This window comes from Ylistrum balloti, unplaced genomic scaffold (assembly GCF_031769215.1).
Source record: "Ylistrum balloti isolate Yb309-2 unplaced genomic scaffold, AGI_CSIRO_Ybal_v1 Utg370918, whole genome shotgun sequence".
Lineage (NCBI taxonomy): Eukaryota > Metazoa > Mollusca > Bivalvia > Pectinida > Pectinidae > Ylistrum > Ylistrum balloti.
Window position 1 is genome coordinate 123,601 of NW_026782520.1, and position 19,004 is coordinate 142,604.

Consider the following 19,004-nt stretch of genomic DNA (forward strand, 5'->3'; position numbering starts at 1 on the left):
TTTGGTCTCACTACCCCTCTACCCTGTTGCCATGGAAACAGGCAGTTTAGAAAAATTTCATACAATTGAACCAATACTTAAACCAATCACCAAAATCCTTCAGATCATTTAACACTGACGAGTGGACGTACCATGTTGACGACTGGACGTACTATGTTGACAAGTGGACGTACTATGTTGACGAGTAGACGTACTACGTCAACAAGTGGATGTATCATGTTGACGAGATGACGTACTACGTCAACAAGTGGACATATCATGTTGACAAATGGATGTACTATGTCAACAAGTGGATGTATCATGTTGACGAGTGGACGTACTACGTCAACAAGTGGACATATCATGTTGACGAATGGACGTACTACGTCAACAAGTGGACGTACCATGTTGACGAGTGGACGTACCATGTTGACGACTGGACGCACCATGTTACTTGATAGAATTTCATTTTTGGGTTTTTATATTATCAGACTTTCTTTCATTTTTCTGTTGATTTCTCAAGATATTTAATAGAATTTATAAACTACCAGAGTTTTTCACAAGACCAGGTCTTCAGTTTTCTAACACAATACAGTCGCTTATTATTCAAGATAACGAACGCGTTTTGCTCAAATATTATACCACTAGAGTACAGCAGAGAACAGGTCAGGTGGGGACAGTTCAGGTTTGTTTACAAATAACTGCCCTGAAAAGCACAAGACTTGAGGAATGATTTTATCTCAATCAGCAATATAGAATACAAGCTAATCCATGAAAACAGAGCAGTGACTTTGAGAAACAAATCCCACCATGAGGAATTAACTGTTACCTTGAATAATGAACGCTGTGCTGTGAAAGGAACACTTAGCCTCTTTGAAATACTCTGTTTATTCACAAATTCTCAGTAAACTTTCTTAAAGTAAAATATTAACAGAAAAACGACCAATCACGGAAATATTGAAAAATGTAAATAAATAGCAGCTAATTCGTTATATTAAACCGACAAATGTAATATCATAATCATTTTACTTATATTCTAAAGACCGTGGGACTGATACCAAATGAGTTCAGTATTGGAGATTTGACTTTGAACCATGAAACGTAATTAGTTGGACAGGGGATCAGGCTTGGTGTCAACATGCATCATAAATGTCTCTACCGTTCTTATCAACAGCATGCATTACCATTACACAGTGCGAGATTCCGAAAAACTAACATCTTTGGTGCCTATTAACTTACTCAGAGTAAATTTACAATGATCGACTTTCACAGTCAAAGTATATCACATTATCACTTTTTGACAAACAGACATGATGATGAATTTGTATATCAACCATTTCTGCTATATAAACAAATAACAATAAAAAAAGACTGAAATTTGTGCAATAATATTTTAGCACAATTATTTAAAAGTGAAAATTAAGATAACCACTAAAAATATCATGTTTACAGTATGTTTCTGTTATAAATTGTTATTTAAATTTCATAACTGTTCTTCAATCGAAAAGTTTGCTAAATAAAAAAATTCTTGATTTCAAATATCTTGATACGTAGCAAACATTTATGTACAGTGTATCATGACATATTCCTTTCAAATAGTATCTAAAAATAGCAATGTGATTTTTTTATTTCTTTATTTTCAGATTTTGATAAAGAATAATTTGAAAGGTAGAAAGGTTAAATAGGGAGTGCAATTTTACAACCAAGGAAAGGGTGTTAATATACCAGGATAAATACGCAGATAGTTCGTGCAAATTTCAACATGATTGAAAGATTTCATAGCATACATATACAAAGAGTTGCTATGGTAACCAGCAATGGTTGCTATGGTAACCAGGGATACCTTCCTTTAGATTAAACATCTTCATAGAACAATAACGAAAATCATAACACAAGATTATCAAAACAGTTACTGTAACTATCGTGGTGTTTCCTTTTTTTCAAAATACAAGACCAATGCGTGCACTTATGGAGGAGATGAGAGTTTACCCATGCATGTTTAAATTTAAACGTCTAATACTATGAATTGGTCACATACCTCAAAATTTTTATAGTCATCAGAGAAATCATCCATATTTTTTTCGTAGGTGCCGTAGCTACGACTATCGTCCGAGGGAGTCATAGGATAGAGGGCAGTTTCCTTGGTAGGGCCATACAACTCTATCGTGTTAGTGTGACTGGTGGTGTCACTGTTATCTACAACAGAAACAAGACACATATATACACATTGAAAACTACAGTATCATCTTTTTTATTAAGCAATAATTCCCATAACTTCAGAATACATATTCAGTTGTAACACCTTTAACAAAGAGTTTCAGATAATCCTACCCACAGTTCCAAACATTATGTACAAACTCTTGTAGACATAGCATTCACTTCTCTTAATGGTCAGTCAGCTGTTGGATAATTTTTGCGAATTTTTGTCTTGTAATTTATTCACTTCAAAGGAGTGAGAGTTGTCCCCCTTGTCTAGCTTCTGACCTTTGTTTCTGCAGTTTAAGGGTTTGGATGTACTGTCTCTGAATTGGGATGGAATAAATACCAAAGCTTTTCATCTGTTAAATCTTGTGGCGGTTGCTGCAGAAGTTATGTTTCCCTTTCTGACAGCTCCTATGTGGCAAGGCAGTCTTGGTTTCCAGATTAACTTTCTTTTCTGGAAAATCTCCCAGTTTTTCCGAGAAAAAATGCTTTTTGACAACTTTAGTTCACGGCAATGTATGTCCAACCGGAGACGTCCCACCTTTTCGTGTAGAAGTTATCAGGAGAAGTCTCTCCCACAGGTTTTTGTGATTGTGCCTGCTTGCTTACGGAAATACATCATCTTCCTGTGTAGACATCTACCACCCCAAACTGAAGAATTATCAGTGGTTTCGATGATTGATGTTTAATTTGATCAAGGTATGTGTTCAGGTGGTTTCCTGTAGCAGTCATTCAACAATCCCAATCTTGCTCAAGCATTTTTTTGAGTTATCACTCAACCTCAGTCAATGCCTTTGTTCATCATGACCCGCTACATGAGATCTTGACTCTTTTTGCCTGTGAAGCAGAGTAAGCAGCTTATTTCTCTCTTTCTGGAAGAATTCTGATGACGAGGCTCAAATTCAACATAGGATCAAACTTCTGTAGTTAGGACTCTGACTATGTCCCAAGCTTCCGTAGTTAGGACCCTGACTATGTCCCAAGCTTCCGTAGTTAGGACTCTGACTATGTCCCAAACTTCCGTAGTTAGGACTCTGACTATGTCCCAAACTTCCGTAGTTAGGACTCTGACTATGTCCCAAGCTTCTGTAGTTAGGCCTCTGACTATGTCCCAAACTTCTGTAGTTAGGACTCTGACTATGTCCCAAGCTTCTGTAGTTAGGACTCTGACTATGTCCCAAACTTCCGTAGTTAGGACTCTGACTATGTCCCAAGCTTCTGTAGTTAGGACTCTGACTATGTCCCAAACTTCTGTAGTTAGGACTCTGACTATGTCCCAAACTTCTGTAGTTAGGACTCTGACTATGTCCCAAACTTCCGTAGTTAGGACTCTTACTAAGTCCCAAGCTTCTGTAGTTAGGACTCTGACTATGTCCCAAGCTTCTGTAGTTAGGACTCTGACTATGTCCCAAACTTCTGTAGTTAGGACTCTAAGTCCTTTGACCCTTCTCAGTAGCCGCTGTTTTCCGGTGGTGATGTCTGCTGCTTTTTGACAGACTAAGCCACATTCCTTTCTTCCTTTGCATTTGTTACACAGCTTTTCCAATTGTTGTATTCAGAGAAATAATTTTATACGAGACTTTGTACAGGAGTATTGAGGAGAGGTAGGCAGGATAGTTTAAAATTCTTTGTTAAGATGATGAGTATATGGTTATGATATTACATAATAAAAATCAGATCTACACGAAAAACAGAAATTTTTGCCTAAATCGAATAGCCTTCTAATATGTTTAATTTCCGTGAGGAGATTGTGACCCCCCCCCCCCAAATCAACAAAATAGACTGTTTTATGACATTGAAAAAATTCATTTTCTTTTGCTTAATGATTTAGTAAAATTGAAAATTTGAATATTTCTTCTGTACAGTAATATCATTTTCAGTCTTTCTCAAGAGACAAACACACATGTGTTAAGTAATATTGTTGTAATAATGAATATCATTTTCTCGTAGAAACAGTGATGACTTACTCTCAAGCCTCTTTTTCCTCCTTCTGACAAAGAAAAGGATGAGTCCAATGTTGAGTGCCAGCAGAAATATGCCAACGACACAGACGACGAGGATGATAATGACGGGTGTGTCATCACTTGTCTGTATGGTTGAAGCTGCCTCTCCACTTAAAGCTGATGCTGTAATACAAAAGATTCCCTGTTAAACAAGTAACCAAACCAACAGCAAGGTTGTTCATTCAATTTGTAAATGTTTGAAAAAAAATATACGGGTTATGAAATCAAGCAAAACATCGCAAGATTAAAATTTAATTAATTTTTTTTTTGCTCTGAAAAGAAATATTCTGGTTTTATGAAATTTAAGAGTTCAAGAATGATTTCAAGTTTCTCTGTTTTTAATCAAACTCGAAGGGAAATGATGAAATAGTGAAACAAAAATGAAATGTGACAAAATGAAATTAATTCCCTTACCAGTGACCATGGAGAATTTTATAACTTTTAAGTATTACAGGCTTTTTAATTCCTACTGGAGTTAGCCAAGGTTATCCAATGCTGGTCTTACTCTGTGCGCTTCAGAATGAATAAACACAGGGTGACAACCAACAGTTTTAAGCAAGGGTGAAACAAACCCAGGGTGAATGTTTTCTTAAGTCTAGTATAATGTATAATGTTAACAGCTTGAAATAAACATCACATCATCTGTAAAGTTATTCCAACATACTATACCATACGGTAAGTTATAACAGGTAGTCCAACTATCTATATTTTACAGGTTTAGTAAAAGTTAGTCATTTGAATAAAGAGCAGAGATATTGTAGAGATATCTATATCTTACAGGCTTAGTAAAAGTTAGTCATTTGAATAAAGAGCAGAGATATTGTAGAGATATCTATATTTTACAGGTTTAGTAAAAGTCATTTGAATAAAGAGCAGAGATATTGTACAAGTGCTTGCACCTTAGAATGATCCAGAAATAAATAGAAGTTCTGAGAAGTGACACAGTAATCAAATAAGAGACATTTCAACAAGGCTGAACTCCATCAGTTTTTCTTAAGTTTTATTTTTCATATGAAGTTCTGGTAATTTTAACATTTACAACAAAGCAAACAGCTTCTTACCTGATGTCTTGACCTCTATCTCCGGAGGTGACCCTTCAGCTGGTCCAAGGTCATTTGAGGTCAACACTGCCACAAGGTAAGATGTGTCTCGCCTTAGACCTGTTAATATTCACAACATCTGACCTATATATTTATAGTGCAAACAGTTCAAAATCAAATTCACTGTTACAGTGACAACCTATATTCATTGTAAAAGTACATTAAATATTATCATTGCTCTGATGATGGTATTTTTTTTTTCACATGGTAACAGTGGCGATGATGTATATTTACATGGTAACAACACACTTAAATATTACTGGTTGCTATGGTGATCACCTTTGATGACGAAAACTGTGGTTACGCGGTTGTCTATGGGAGTTATGTCAATGTGTGTGTATCCCGGCCGATTCTTCTCCTTGTATCTGACCTTGAACCTTTGAGGAAGGCCGCCATTAAAGCCGGGGTTCCAGGAAATGGTCAGCATGTCATGTGTGGCATTTATGAAAGTCAAATCACCAGGCTGATCTGGTCGACCTAAACACAAACCAAAATAGTCATTCCTATCTTATCGGGAATAGAATTCAACCTTCAACCCTTCACACTTTACCTGAATGAAAACTATACTGATTAATCATATGCAGTGGACGTGACAGATTTAGAAAGGATTTTTTTTGAGTCAGTAACATCTCCTGTCTCTGACATCACAAAAAAATCAAACTATCTGTGTTTCCTCAATAAGACTTTAAATTTAATGACGCTCTTGTTTGACTTCACTCACTAAAACAACGCTGTGAATTTATTATCAGTAGAGACCTACAGAGGTGATACTTACTGGTGCCATCCACAGATATATCAAATGTGTCCTGACCCTTCTCATTGGTGGCTGAACACACATATGTGCCATATTCCATTTCCGAGATGTCAGAAATTGTGACGACACTGCGGTACTTGATAGTGTCCACTTTATCCGACTCTATGTGGTATTTACCACTCGACATGTCTCCATCCCTCTGTAACCAATCATAACAGCTATAAAGTATCCATGGAAACTGTACAACCAATCAAAACACAGCTCTCATCTGAACATGGAGTCAGCATACTCAATAATGATAATTATAACCAGGAAAACACTTTACATTGGTGATCAGAATCAGAGACTTAATGGTTTTAAAATCAGCAAATTCCTTGTTCGAATTATTTTGTACAGCCAATTTCAGAGAAAAAGTTTGGAGGATAGAACTAAAAAAACCCAAAAAACCAGTACAGTTTACATTATCTAAATTATACACAAGATCTGTCAATCATGACAGCATGCTACCTTGACCCAGTTGAAGGTGACCTCTGGAGCACCCTCTGCCAGACAGATCAGCTGGACAGTTGACCCGTGGTCGCCTGCGGCCTTTGAGTACTGGGCAGAATCATCAATGATTGGCTGGACTGTGGGATCAAAGGTCAACACACAAGTAAAAAAATTGTACATATAGTGTGATCAGTATTTACCTCCAAAGCCTAGAGAGCCTGTGATGACTAAATTTGGTACCAGATTGGTATACATGTTGTATAAAACCATCACCATCTTACTAACTAGCTCGATCAAGGTTCAAAAACATCACTGCAGATATTTTCTTTGAATCTAAACAATGTTTCAGAGAAATCCCTGAACAAGTGACTTAGAGGGAATATAAAATAATACTTACTTTTTAACTTCCTTTTACTAATTTTCATATTTATTTCACAAATAGGCCCCAGTTAATTTTCCTTGGTAAAATTTTTCTTTATAGATGAATATCTATTAAGACAATTGCTTATTGGCTCTAAAATCAAAGTGTCCTCTGAAAGTCACACAAAGTGCTGATTATCCAGTTCTCTGAATATCAACAGAGAACGGACGAGTTCAGGAACTTCCCCGGGGAGTACGCATGTGAGCTTGATGGTGAGGTGAAATATGATGGTTATAGGTATATGAGTAAACAGCAGTGTAAGCTAGTGTATAAATATAGTACAGAGTTAGTAAGTCTATATCTGGATATGAAACACTACGACTCAGAAATCGCAGGTCCAGAAAATATGCAAGTGAAAATCATATTCTTAGTCAAAGCAGGTGTATGATTGAATAAAATTTAGCTTCAAAGCATCTGTGACCTTTATTTGACCTTCGTAATATTGCATTATTAAAAAATTCAAAGGTCAAGACAATCTTGATACTGTATAACAATAAGCATGAATTTTGATTTATTTTAAAATTTTCTCCTGAAACATAAAATGCCACATACATTTAACAACAAGAATGGCCTCCATCACAGAGGGTTGTCCGATCTGGTTATCAGCCGTGCATGTGAATGTCCCAGTGTCCGTCTTCTCCAACTCATAAACAGTCAGGTGACCTTTGTTGTTCTCAAAAGCTTGTTTTGTTTTGGACATATCAAAATCACTTCGTGACCACGTAATCATGTTGTTGGTGATGGGGTTGGCGTCAGCAATGCATTCGAAGAAGGCTGCTCCACCTATCTCCTCCTCCACAGGGCTGGTGATCGTGGTGATCGAGGCAGCATCTGTGGTAACCATGGTGACATAGGTCACTGACAACGCGGCTCATGATAGCAATATCGTAACTAGATTCCCTACATTACCATTATCATTTGAACCCAGAGTTATTTTTGATGCATATCTAGCTTAATATATCAATAATGAATACATAATGAGATAGAAAATTAGTAAATAAAGAAGCGTTGAAGAAATCTAGCTGACACTACATCTAGGTAATAAGTACCATCACCAAGGAAAATGGATAAAATCTGAAAATATTTATTAAAACTACAAAAATTTTTTTTTAATTTACTGATGAATTATGTGGTGATAATTTTGTTGTCATATTGTTCAGTTATTGTTTAGAAAATGCGAATATGCTGGACAAGACAGAAAGGCAAAAATTTTTTCAAAACAATTTGTATTTTGTTTTCAAAGTGAAATGGTAGTTTTGTTATTCCACTAAAAAAAACAGAGATAAGAAAGGTAGAATTTGTTTATAGAGAGAAAGATCATTTCCCACTTGTTTTTTTTTTTTTTTTTTTTAAATAAAGATATCTGACATTGAAAAAAAAACAAAACAAAAAATTCATAATTGATTAATTATATTACATTTTAAAAAGCGTAAAGTTAAAATTTCGCTGGGCACTGGATAAATATCGAATGTGTTAAAATCTCTAAGATATTAAAAAACTTTAAAATTCGAAATTGAAACACAACAAATACTGTATTCATCATTTTAATTTAGATTAAATTAAGTTTTTGAAATTTTCTGAAATACAAGTGATCACAAGCCATATCTTATAAAGGACACCTGGGTATCAGTCACTTAGTATATCTATTAATAGTAACACACAAAGCCAAACTACTCCAACCATGTTAATATCTTTAGCTTCAAGGTGAAGGTCACACTTCAAAATCACACAAGGTCATGGTTGTTACTATAAATATCTAAGAAAAAAGATCAGTACATTAGGACCAATAACTAAGACATTCCAAAGAAAAAAATCAGTGTCTTAACTGTAATAATACATTTCTTTATCTATTGTTTAAATATTGTTTACCTAAGCTTAATATTATAACATCCACTGCAGTGACTCAAAAAGAAAAAAAAAGGTTTCCTTGGTAACCGTTCGACATATCTAACACATGATAGGTAATCTTCAACTAAATCCTATATAGAGCTTTTTACACACATATGTTTAAAGATTATTTTTTTACCGATATTTAAAAGGATTCTAAGACGTAGCTATTGTATAATATATAATTCATCTCAATGTATTTATTTATGATTAAAAAAAAAATTTCTTGTAAATGTACAGCTGAAATTACAAAGCAAAAAACATTTTCTGATTTGATGTCAGTATACTGTGATATATGTAGTTTTTGCGTGATTTATAAATTTACAAGTAAAATGTGACGTGACAGCACATGCATATAAGATATCAAAGTGCATGTAAACTTAACCTGTATTTCCATGGGAGTTATCTCCCCTCCCACACATTTAAAGCAAAACATGAGTCGGAGTGAGCGGGTTTATAATTGTCAAACAATTGTTCAGGCACTGGGTACTAAGACAGAGCAAATTATTAGATTGGATAAAATACTTAACTAAGGACCCAAAATTCAATAGCGACAAAAATATCTTCAAATTACCAGCACTTAAAGAACTTTTCTTTATACACATTTTTAATATTTAAAAAAAAGTGCTGTAATGCAAACTTCACTATGGCAACTGTAGCTAAATGAAGAACATACAGGTGACCCAGTTCTATAAGATGCTTTATTTAAAATCTGATTACCTATAAATTTTAAGTGATGTATAAAAACACATTCTGTTTTCTAGCTAATATACTTCAAATAATCCCGGTGAAGTGTGACTGGGTATTTCAGTTAATTTTAACCCTAAAAATCATTATGGTACATTCCAAAACACATTCGGAGCAGTCCATTTTTTTTTTTTTGTCTAGTTAGTTTATTCGACACTAGTTATACCTGCTATTACGATATCTCAGGAGATGACACCGTATTTTCATCAGTCAAATTATTCAATAATGGACACTGCCTCCGATAAATGATAAATATATTAAAACAATTAACATAATGATAAAGATAAAACTATTGAAACGAGAGAAAAGTACAACAACAAAGAAATAAATCTGAAGCCACATCACAGGAACTGAGGTATAAAAAAACAATAAGTAGAAATACAAATCTATCTGCTCTAGCTGAAATTTTACAGAAATTTAATGTTTCACAACTGAACCTATGATGAACAGTACAGGTGTACTTACACAGCACGTTTAGCGTGAAGTTGAAATTTGACGCGCCCTCAGCATTGCGAGCTTCAAGACTGTATTGCCCCATATCCCCTCGCTCGACGTTTGTGATCTGGAGCGCCCCATTGTCGAAGGTAAAACTGTTGACATCTCCTGGTACAATAACCTTGATCCCGTCCCTGTAGAACTTGTAGCTGAGGATAGGTGGGTTGGCTGTGGCCGTAAGATTCACTGACCGACTGTCCCCTTCCGTGATCTCAATGGTGGCCGGAGACATTGACAGGTCAAACACTGGGGCAACTGGTGGACAGAAGGAGACAGGTCAATACTGTCTATACCTGGTTGATAATATCCTACACATCCCTCACTCAGGGTTAATACTGTCTATACCTGGTTAATAATATCCTACACACCCCTCACTCAGGGTCAATACTATCTATACCTGGTTAATAATATCCTACACACCCCTCACTCAGGGTTAATACGGTCTATACCTGGTTAATAATATCCTACACACCCCTCACTCAGGGTTAATGCTGTCTAAACCTGGTTAATAATATCCTTTACACCCCTCACTCAGGGTCAATACTGTCTATACCTGGTTAATGATATCCTACACACCCCCCACTCAGGGTCAATACTGTCTATACCTGGTTAATGATATCCTACACACCCCCCACTCAGGGTCAATACTGTCTATACCTGGTTGTTACACAATCAGGGTCAATATCCTCCTACACACCCCTCACTCAGGGTCAATACTGTCTATACCTGGTTGATAATATCCTACACACCCCCCACTCAGGGTCAATACTGTCTATACCTGGTTAATGATATCCTACACACCCCCCACTCAGGGTCAATACTGTCTATACCTGGTTGATAATATCCTACACACCCCCCACTCAGGGTCAATACTGTCTATACACACCTCAGGGTCAATACTGTTGGTTAATATCCTATACACCCCTCAGGGTCAATACTGTCTATACCTGGTTGATAATATCCTACACACCCCCCACTCAGGGTCAATACTGTCTATACCTGGTTAATGATATCCTACACACCCCTCACTCAGGGTCAATACTGTCTATACCTGGTTGATAATATCCTACACACCCCCCACTCAGGGTCAATACTGTCTATACCTTGTTAATAATATCCTACACACCCCTCACTCAGGGTCAATACTGTCTATACCTGGTTAATGATATCCTACACACCCCTCACTCAGGGTCAATACTGTCTATACCTGGTTAATGATATCCTACACACCCCCCACTCAGGGTCAATACTGTCTATACCTGGTTAATGATATCCTACACACCCCTCACTCAGGGTTAATACTGTCTATACCTGGTTAATAATATCCTATACACCCCTCACTCAGGGTCAATATTGTCTATACCTGGTTAATGATATCCTACACACCCCTCACTCAGGGTCAAAACTGTCTATACCTGGTTAATACCCAGCACCATCTGTAGTCTGACGTTTGTAACACCCAACACCATCTATAGTCGGACGTAACAGTGAACACCCAGCACCATCTGTAGTCTGACGTAACAGTGAACACCCAACACCATCTGTAGTCTGATGTAACAGTGTACACCCAACAGCATCTTTAGTCTGACGTAACAGTGAACACCCAACACCATCTGTAGTCTGACGTAACAGTGAACACCCAACACCATCTGTAGTCTGACGTAACAGTGAACACCCAACACCATCTGTAGTCTGACGTAACAGTGAACATCCAACACCATCTGTAGTCTGACGTAACAGTGAACACCCAACACCATCTATAGTCTGACGTAACAGTGAACACCCAACACCATCTATAGTCTGACGTAACAGTGAACACCCAACACCATCTGTAGTCTGACGTAACAGTGAACACCCAACACCATTTGTAGTCTGACGTAACAGTGAACACCCAACACCATCTATAGTCTGACGTAACAGTGAACACCAAACACCATCTATATTATTGTTGACGAGGAATATTTACATGGATGATTTCAACTTTATTTAACTATTGTGTTTGTTTATAACAAGACAGATGCTTGTATCCTTATGTTATCGATTGTTTAGGTAAAAACAAACAAGCCTTTCATTTCTACCAATTATTTTGTATAAATGAGTTTCTGTATCAACAAAACCATATTGTGTCTTTTCTGATGTATGTAAGAGAAGTCTTGTAAAACACTGACCTACATTATCCATTTGTTTAAATTATCTATAATACAACTGTTTAAATTGCATTATCAGTGAAATGTTTTTGAATGGAATGTATTCTTTATCTATCTAAACTGATCCCAATAATTTTATTTCCAAATCCATCATTTCAATCTTCCATTAGACACATAACTGTCTCCTCTCTAGCTATTAACTTCTGATAAGACATATATAGTTTTAGTCTATTGTTCCACACTTATGTATGTTTTTAGTGAAAATAAACACTCTACACTTACACAGTACACTAAGTGTTATTGCATCGTTAACTTTGTCTCCGATCACCAGGTTGGTGGCCTGACAGTGATATTCAGCGCGGTGGTCAGCCGCCGTTGGAGTGATGTCCAGAACATTTGTGGTGGTCATCCCCCCATTGCTGGAGGGAGATTTATTGATGGTCACACCCTGTCGTAAAACATTGTCTCGGACCCACATGATGGCTGCCGGAGGGTTACTGGAGGCGGAGAGACATGTAAGGCGGAGACGTTGACCGGCCTTTGGTTCCGATGGATCAGCTGTCAGTGTCACTTGGGCAGGGGCAACTGTGTGAGGAGGAACAATGATTGTAACAAAAAAAAAAAAAAAATTCCTGATCCGAATTAACTACATGGACAGCTGTCCTTAACCATATCATACATTACTTTCTAGGATAGTGAATGGATCAGAAAAGTCACATGTCATTTTCAAGGACAGTAATTGGAGGAAAGAGAATGTTTGGATGATTCAAGATGAAACCATGTCACAATCATTTTCAATGTTACAAGTCATTTTCTAGACATTGATTGGATGAGAGCAAGTCACATGTCATTTTCTTTCGCAGTGATTGGAGGAAATTAAATCATGTGTCATTTTCTAGGAAAGGGATTGGATGATATATTTTCTATGATAAATATCTTTATGATCTCTCCTATAAGAGTAATAAATATAAAAAGAAATGAATCTGACAGTAAAACAGTATAAAAACTAAAGTGAGATGAAAACATATTGTGTACAAGTACACTCATTCCCATGGTATACAACAAAAACACAAATCTCACACTGTCACTGCTTGCCATTCTATATCATAATTATCAACATACAAGCATCAATTTCAGAACCCTTTGGACTGGTAACTAAGCAACACTTGTCCATATGTCCAGACTCTGATATCTTGTATTTCTAAATTTTTTCCAGCAGTTTTTTTTTATTCTGATTTGAAAGCAAGAAATTAAATAAAAATTTTCCCAAAAAATTAAGTGTTATTTTGTTCTGACAAATAATTTGAAATGAAGAGCATTATAGCATTTTGTTGTTAATAGCACTTTCAATGAGTTCACAGAAGGTCTACATCAGGAAAAACACGCCATGGAATAAACTGCCGATATTTTTGATGAAATTCACTTGACAATGTTCTGATCTTTAGGGACAAACAATAAATGAAGACTTGGTGATATAACAAATTTACTCTATGGCTACAGTTTTTACACATTTATCTCCCATGATGACCTCATTTCTTGAAAGAATTAATATTTTTTTATTTTCATTTTATTTGCAAGAGAGAGAGAGAAAAAGCCAACTTCAATATCGGATTAACAAATTAAAAGAATCGAAGGAAAAAAAAAAAAAAAAGAAAAAGAAAAAAAAATCTTTTTCATTAAGCCAAATTCAATAATGAGTTCAGGACAAATTTCAATAAAAAATGCTTCAAGTTATTAAATTTCATCTCCCCCTCCCCACCTCCTGAAATAATGACGTTTTTGTGGTCCATCAGATTCTTCTCTACTGGTTGAGTACAGAAAACACAGTTAATGTCGAAGGGTTCTGAGTGATGCCACGGCACAATACACAATGTGCTTGTTTGGGGCCTCATGCAGTGTGGAATTATAGAAATATACTTACAATAGACGATCAACTTCTTCAGAACCTGAAGGGGCGTTGGTGTCGCCTCGTTGGATGCAGTACATTTATAGATGGCGTTGTTGTCACCAGGTGCTGCGACTAAAGTAAGTTCTGAACTAACGATACTGCCACGTGTCTTTTCAGTGGAGTCTAACAATTCGTTACCTGTTTAAAAGAAAACTTATTTTTTATTTAAATATTATTATCATCCAAAATCTGACACACAGAATGTTATCAATGTTTTACTAGTCACAAAAGTAAACTGGTTTGACTGTACAAATAAAACCACAAGTAAATTCTATATTAAATTGTTCGAAAAAGAACCAAAAAATCACTTCAAAGTGTCTGTGACATCATCTCTTATTTCAATATACTAAAACAAGAGATCATATGTTAAAACGGATACGCTTCTATTTAGAAGATAATTGAGCTAAATGTGAAGACGAAAATAACAAAGTTAAAAAAGATAAGAAATCTTATTTCAAGTTCTTGTTCCTCCTATGTTTCTTTACAGAGCGTGATACCAAACCGTTAATTGATGGGGTTATCATCCTTGTTCCAGTTACAATCGAGTCAGAGATATCCGTTACTAATGCCTTTAAAAGTACAAATACAACTAACAAGGGAGATAACCAAAATTTGTCCACTGACCTTTGAACCATTTGATTGTAGCCATTGGGTTGCCCCCTGCTGAGCTGCAAGTTAGCCTCTTGACATCACCAGCTTTCACAAAGTCACCTTCTTCATATCCTGAAATCACTGGTGCTCCTGGTGGGTCTGTAGGAACACATCATATGTAACCATGGTGATAATTTTTATCATAATGTATAATATTTTAGGCTGTTATCATGGACAATCACAATTCTAATGTTTAACAGAATATTTACTAACATTGTTCCGAACATCAGTGTATACTTTACAGATCATGACGAGAAACAAATGTTACTGATTATGAAAAATCAACTCTCCTTCATGAAAATTTTGTGATATAAACAAATTTGCTTAAATATCTCAAATAACTAAAGGGATGATTAAGTATTTGTTTACAAAGTTAATCAACGCTTATCTTATGCCATGCAGATTTTGTGAAAACAAGAAGAAAAAGATCATCAGGTTTCAGTATAACTGGTACCTGATGTGACCAATGATTTTTCATGTCAATATGTATCTATTAAAATTGTTAGAAGGTGAAAATTCATGGTTAAGTTACCTAACAAATTTCCCTATAACCTAACAGAGATTTAAATAATTTTGTTTGTTTAAATAACAATAAAGAAGATGAGGTTTTGTCTGGTAATTAATTCAGAGCTTAAACAGAACCATGATAACAATAATTCTGCAGCACATTTCCATCACTATGATCGTTAATCAAAAGCCTATTATTTTTCTAGTTTTTCTCGTATTTTATTGGAGTTTCTATTAAAAAAGATGTTGCTCAATCCTTGCAGACACGTTATGTTCCGTTAAATGGGTATCGTTTTCAAACCGATTTGTACCACGAGACTATGGTATCTGTACAACGATAAGACTTAATTATAGAACCCCATATCTGTCATGTCGAACCATATCCTATTTTACGTTGCTGATAAATCTGATATTCGATCTTTTCATAGCAAATGTTCACAGTTTCCGCACATTATGATTTTGTCAAGATAACTTATGGCTAAAACTATATCAATAATTGTGGAACTGCGAGGACTTAAAAACAAATGATTTCAAACAAAGATTCAACTTGAATGCATGTCGAGTATCAATGCTGACTCAAATGACATAACATGATATAACCAAGACACTGATCAGACAATAAATTATTGAACTTGGTACTTCATGTAAACCAACACACAACCCAGCTGGAAAAACACAATGCCATATACCATGGTTAATATTTCTTTCTAAAGCTTCTCAAGTCCAACTTTGGAGGTAATATGATCACAGATGTGTTTACGACGAGAATAAATCACCAGGATGGGAATGGCTGTATTGCCTATGACTGCAGTCTCTGTGAATTATTACAGAGAATTGTCTCCCTTGGGATCCAATATTTGTAGCATATGTCTTCTAAGGCATAGACTTGTGTGATTTACTAAAATAAATTGATTGTAATTACAGAGCCATTCCTGTGATGTTTCTGAGTACCAAGGAGCTACATCTCCTTCACCATCCCCATCCCCACCCTCATCCCCACCCCCACCCCCACCCACCACCTGCTAAACCATTGCCTTTCAACAGCTAAAATTTCATGGAGCTTTTCTCAAAAACTATCCATTCCCTGGATATTTACTGCTTGAATAGGACATATAAAGTCAACTGATAGTAAAATAAGCTATATTAATTAAATTAGTGGACATTTGAGTTCATGGCAAAAATTCTAACAATAATTCATAATTTTACAAAACTTTTCAACATTTCTCAACCTAAGAATAGGTCAGTGGATTTATCCTGGAACTCATTATCAAACCAGCAGTCCGGGAGAAGAGGTAGTATTGAGACAAAACACAGGGATATTATACCTATAAAGATTTTATTAAAAGTTCCCAACAAATGTTTTAAAACCTAAAATTATCCTAAAAAATTGATGACCAAAAGGGTCCTTCCTGCAGAGTTTCCGCCAAGATGGATAAAACGATGATCCCTGCCCACTTACACAACACACTGAGAGTGACAGTATCGGTAACTGGCTGCGAAGATCCATCATTCATGGCTTGACAGGTGTATACGATTTGGTCCTCCCGATCTGTCAGCGTAACTCTGATTATTGACCTAGTGATGTATCCCCCATCTTCCGATTCCTCTACATGATTTTGTGTCCCTGCTATCTGTCGACCTCTTACCAACCATGTGACAGCAGATGCCGGATTACTATTAGCCGTTTCACAGGTGAGCTCCACTTCTTCACCAGCTGTTGCTAGGCGATTTCCAGATATTGTAACTTTTTGTGGGGGAACTAAAAGAAACAAGCAAATCTATTCAATTAATATCCTCATCCTAAAACTATTTAGACAATATCCTCTTTATATCATCACAAAAATGTTTAAGCAACCAAATCGCTGACTTAGTAATCCTGCTCAAATTTCTTAATTTTATCATGAACAAAATTCTTCAATTGTGTCTGTTGAACAGAATTGTTCATCTAGATCTGCTCACCATAACTGTTGAATTACTGTCTCCTAATTGAAAATTGATGCCCCTTTAATAAAATTGTTTTATTTAATGTCTTTGTAACGAAAAATTGAGGAGAAATATAAATTCTGTGCTGAACAGGAGTGTGACATATTAGCCCTGAAAAGACACGTGTCTGAACCATACTTACAGTATACTACGATTTGAACTTGTGCTGTAAGTGGGTACTCTGTAGCAGCATTTGTCGCCTCACATCTATACACAGCGTTGTTATCTGACGCCCCAACTGTAAATGACAGCTCATTGGTGGAACGATCGTTGGAACTAGAGTAGGAGAAATCAATCTTGACATCATTTTTAAACCAGACGACCTGAGCCAGAGGGTTCCCTCCCCTTGACACACATTCTAGATTCAAAGTATCTCCTCGTTGCACTGTCTGCCCTCGCCTGTACCCCGTGATCTCAGGAATAGATGGCGGGACTGTAAACACATAACCAAACAATTTGTAAAAAGTAGATATATCAAATAACTAAAAATAAAGTATCAGTTTTTAACTTCAAATTGAACATATAATGTAAGTTTTTGACAAAGAGTGAAAATCTCCACAGCGACTTAACTTCATATTCTGGTTGTGACACAATAACACTTAACATGAAGACTCTTGTCCACCTGTCATGCCTTTTAAAATTGGAATCAGAGTTATGAATTTTACACAAATAGTTCCTGTATTTATCATTGATTGAATATTTCTGCTGTAACAAATTCCGATGTATTGATGCTTGCAACAGTGCATTAATTCAAGTTGTGTGGGTAATAAAGTCAGATTTCTTTCGAAACAGGCATACGTCACATTTGTTTGTTCTCATTTCCATTGACTTACACTGGACGTTGACAGTGACACTTGTCTCCAGGAACTGGCCTCGGATGGCCTCATTTGTGCCTTTACACGTGTAGACAGCTCCGTGTTCCTTGACACGAAAGTCAGGGGTTAGTGTCAGAGTGTTGTGGGCATTCTCACGCTTATCATCTGGAATCTGTTCCACGTTGTAATCTACATTCTCTGTCACCACCACCCCGTTCTTGTACCAGGTGATACTTGCTGCGGGACGAGCATTTCGCACCTCGCATGTCAACTGTACAATTGGGTCTGTATGTCGAATGTTAATCATTGAGCCATTGGGATGGCCAATTATTTGTGGCATTTCTGGAGGCACTGCAAAAGCGAAAAAAAATTGTGTTTACAACACTGATTTAACATTAATAGTCAATTTTATTATCCTACACAAACATTTACAGTTAAGTTTGCTCCATATTCTTTCAGCCCCATCCAAACTGATAATAAAGTATTTTGGAATATTTGTTGGGTTATTCTAACTCACAATTCAAAATTGAATTTTTTTACCGACCACTGCATGTATTACATCTTACCTAATATGGTTAAGTGGGCGGAAGCTTGAAGAGCGGGATTCCCCTGTGACGGCAGCACCTGACATTCAAAAGTGGCATCATCCCAAAGTGTAGTGTTGACAATATAAAGGTTGTATCTCTCAGGGGACGTCTGCACGATGGAATAGCGGGGGTAACCTGGTATACTTAGATCAAACCCTACAACATATGAACAAAGGTTAACATGAGTACATTTTACGTAGTGTAAGTGGTGTGAGAACATGTGTGACTGGTGTGAGAACATGTGTGACTGGTGTGAGAACATGTGTGACTGGTGTGAGAACATGTGTGA

The 19,004-nt window shown here is 36.3% G+C and overlaps 1 protein-coding gene across 4 annotated transcripts in view; it reads right to left on the bottom strand.

Moving 5' to 3' along the window:
- LOC132559469 (nephrin-like) overlaps window positions 1-19,004 on the bottom strand; it is a 75,476-nt gene that overhangs the window by 10,259 nt on the left and 46,213 nt on the right. For all 4 annotated transcript variants that reach the window (XM_060224089.1, XM_060224088.1, XM_060224090.1 and 1 more), the window contains 15 exons: window positions 18,695-18,871; window positions 18,147-18,479; window positions 17,456-17,746; window positions 16,790-17,089; window positions 14,797-14,922; window positions 14,146-14,310; window positions 12,507-12,809; window positions 10,048-10,332; window positions 7,501-7,779; window positions 6,546-6,664; window positions 6,060-6,237; window positions 5,564-5,761; window positions 5,246-5,344; window positions 4,149-4,307; window positions 2,018-2,175 (listed from right to left, as the gene is read on the bottom strand). In XM_060224089.1, coding sequence (XP_060080072.1) covers window positions 2,018-2,175; window positions 4,149-4,307; window positions 5,246-5,344; window positions 5,564-5,761; window positions 6,060-6,237; window positions 6,546-6,664; window positions 7,501-7,779; window positions 10,048-10,332; window positions 12,507-12,809; window positions 14,146-14,310; window positions 14,797-14,922; window positions 16,790-17,089; window positions 17,456-17,746; window positions 18,147-18,479; window positions 18,695-18,871 — 3,170 coding nt within the window. The remainder of the gene's footprint in view (window positions 1-2,017; window positions 2,176-4,148; window positions 4,308-5,245; window positions 5,345-5,563; window positions 5,762-6,059; window positions 6,238-6,545; window positions 6,665-7,500; window positions 7,780-10,047; window positions 10,333-12,506; window positions 12,810-14,145; window positions 14,311-14,796; window positions 14,923-16,789; window positions 17,090-17,455; window positions 17,747-18,146; window positions 18,480-18,694; window positions 18,872-19,004) is intronic.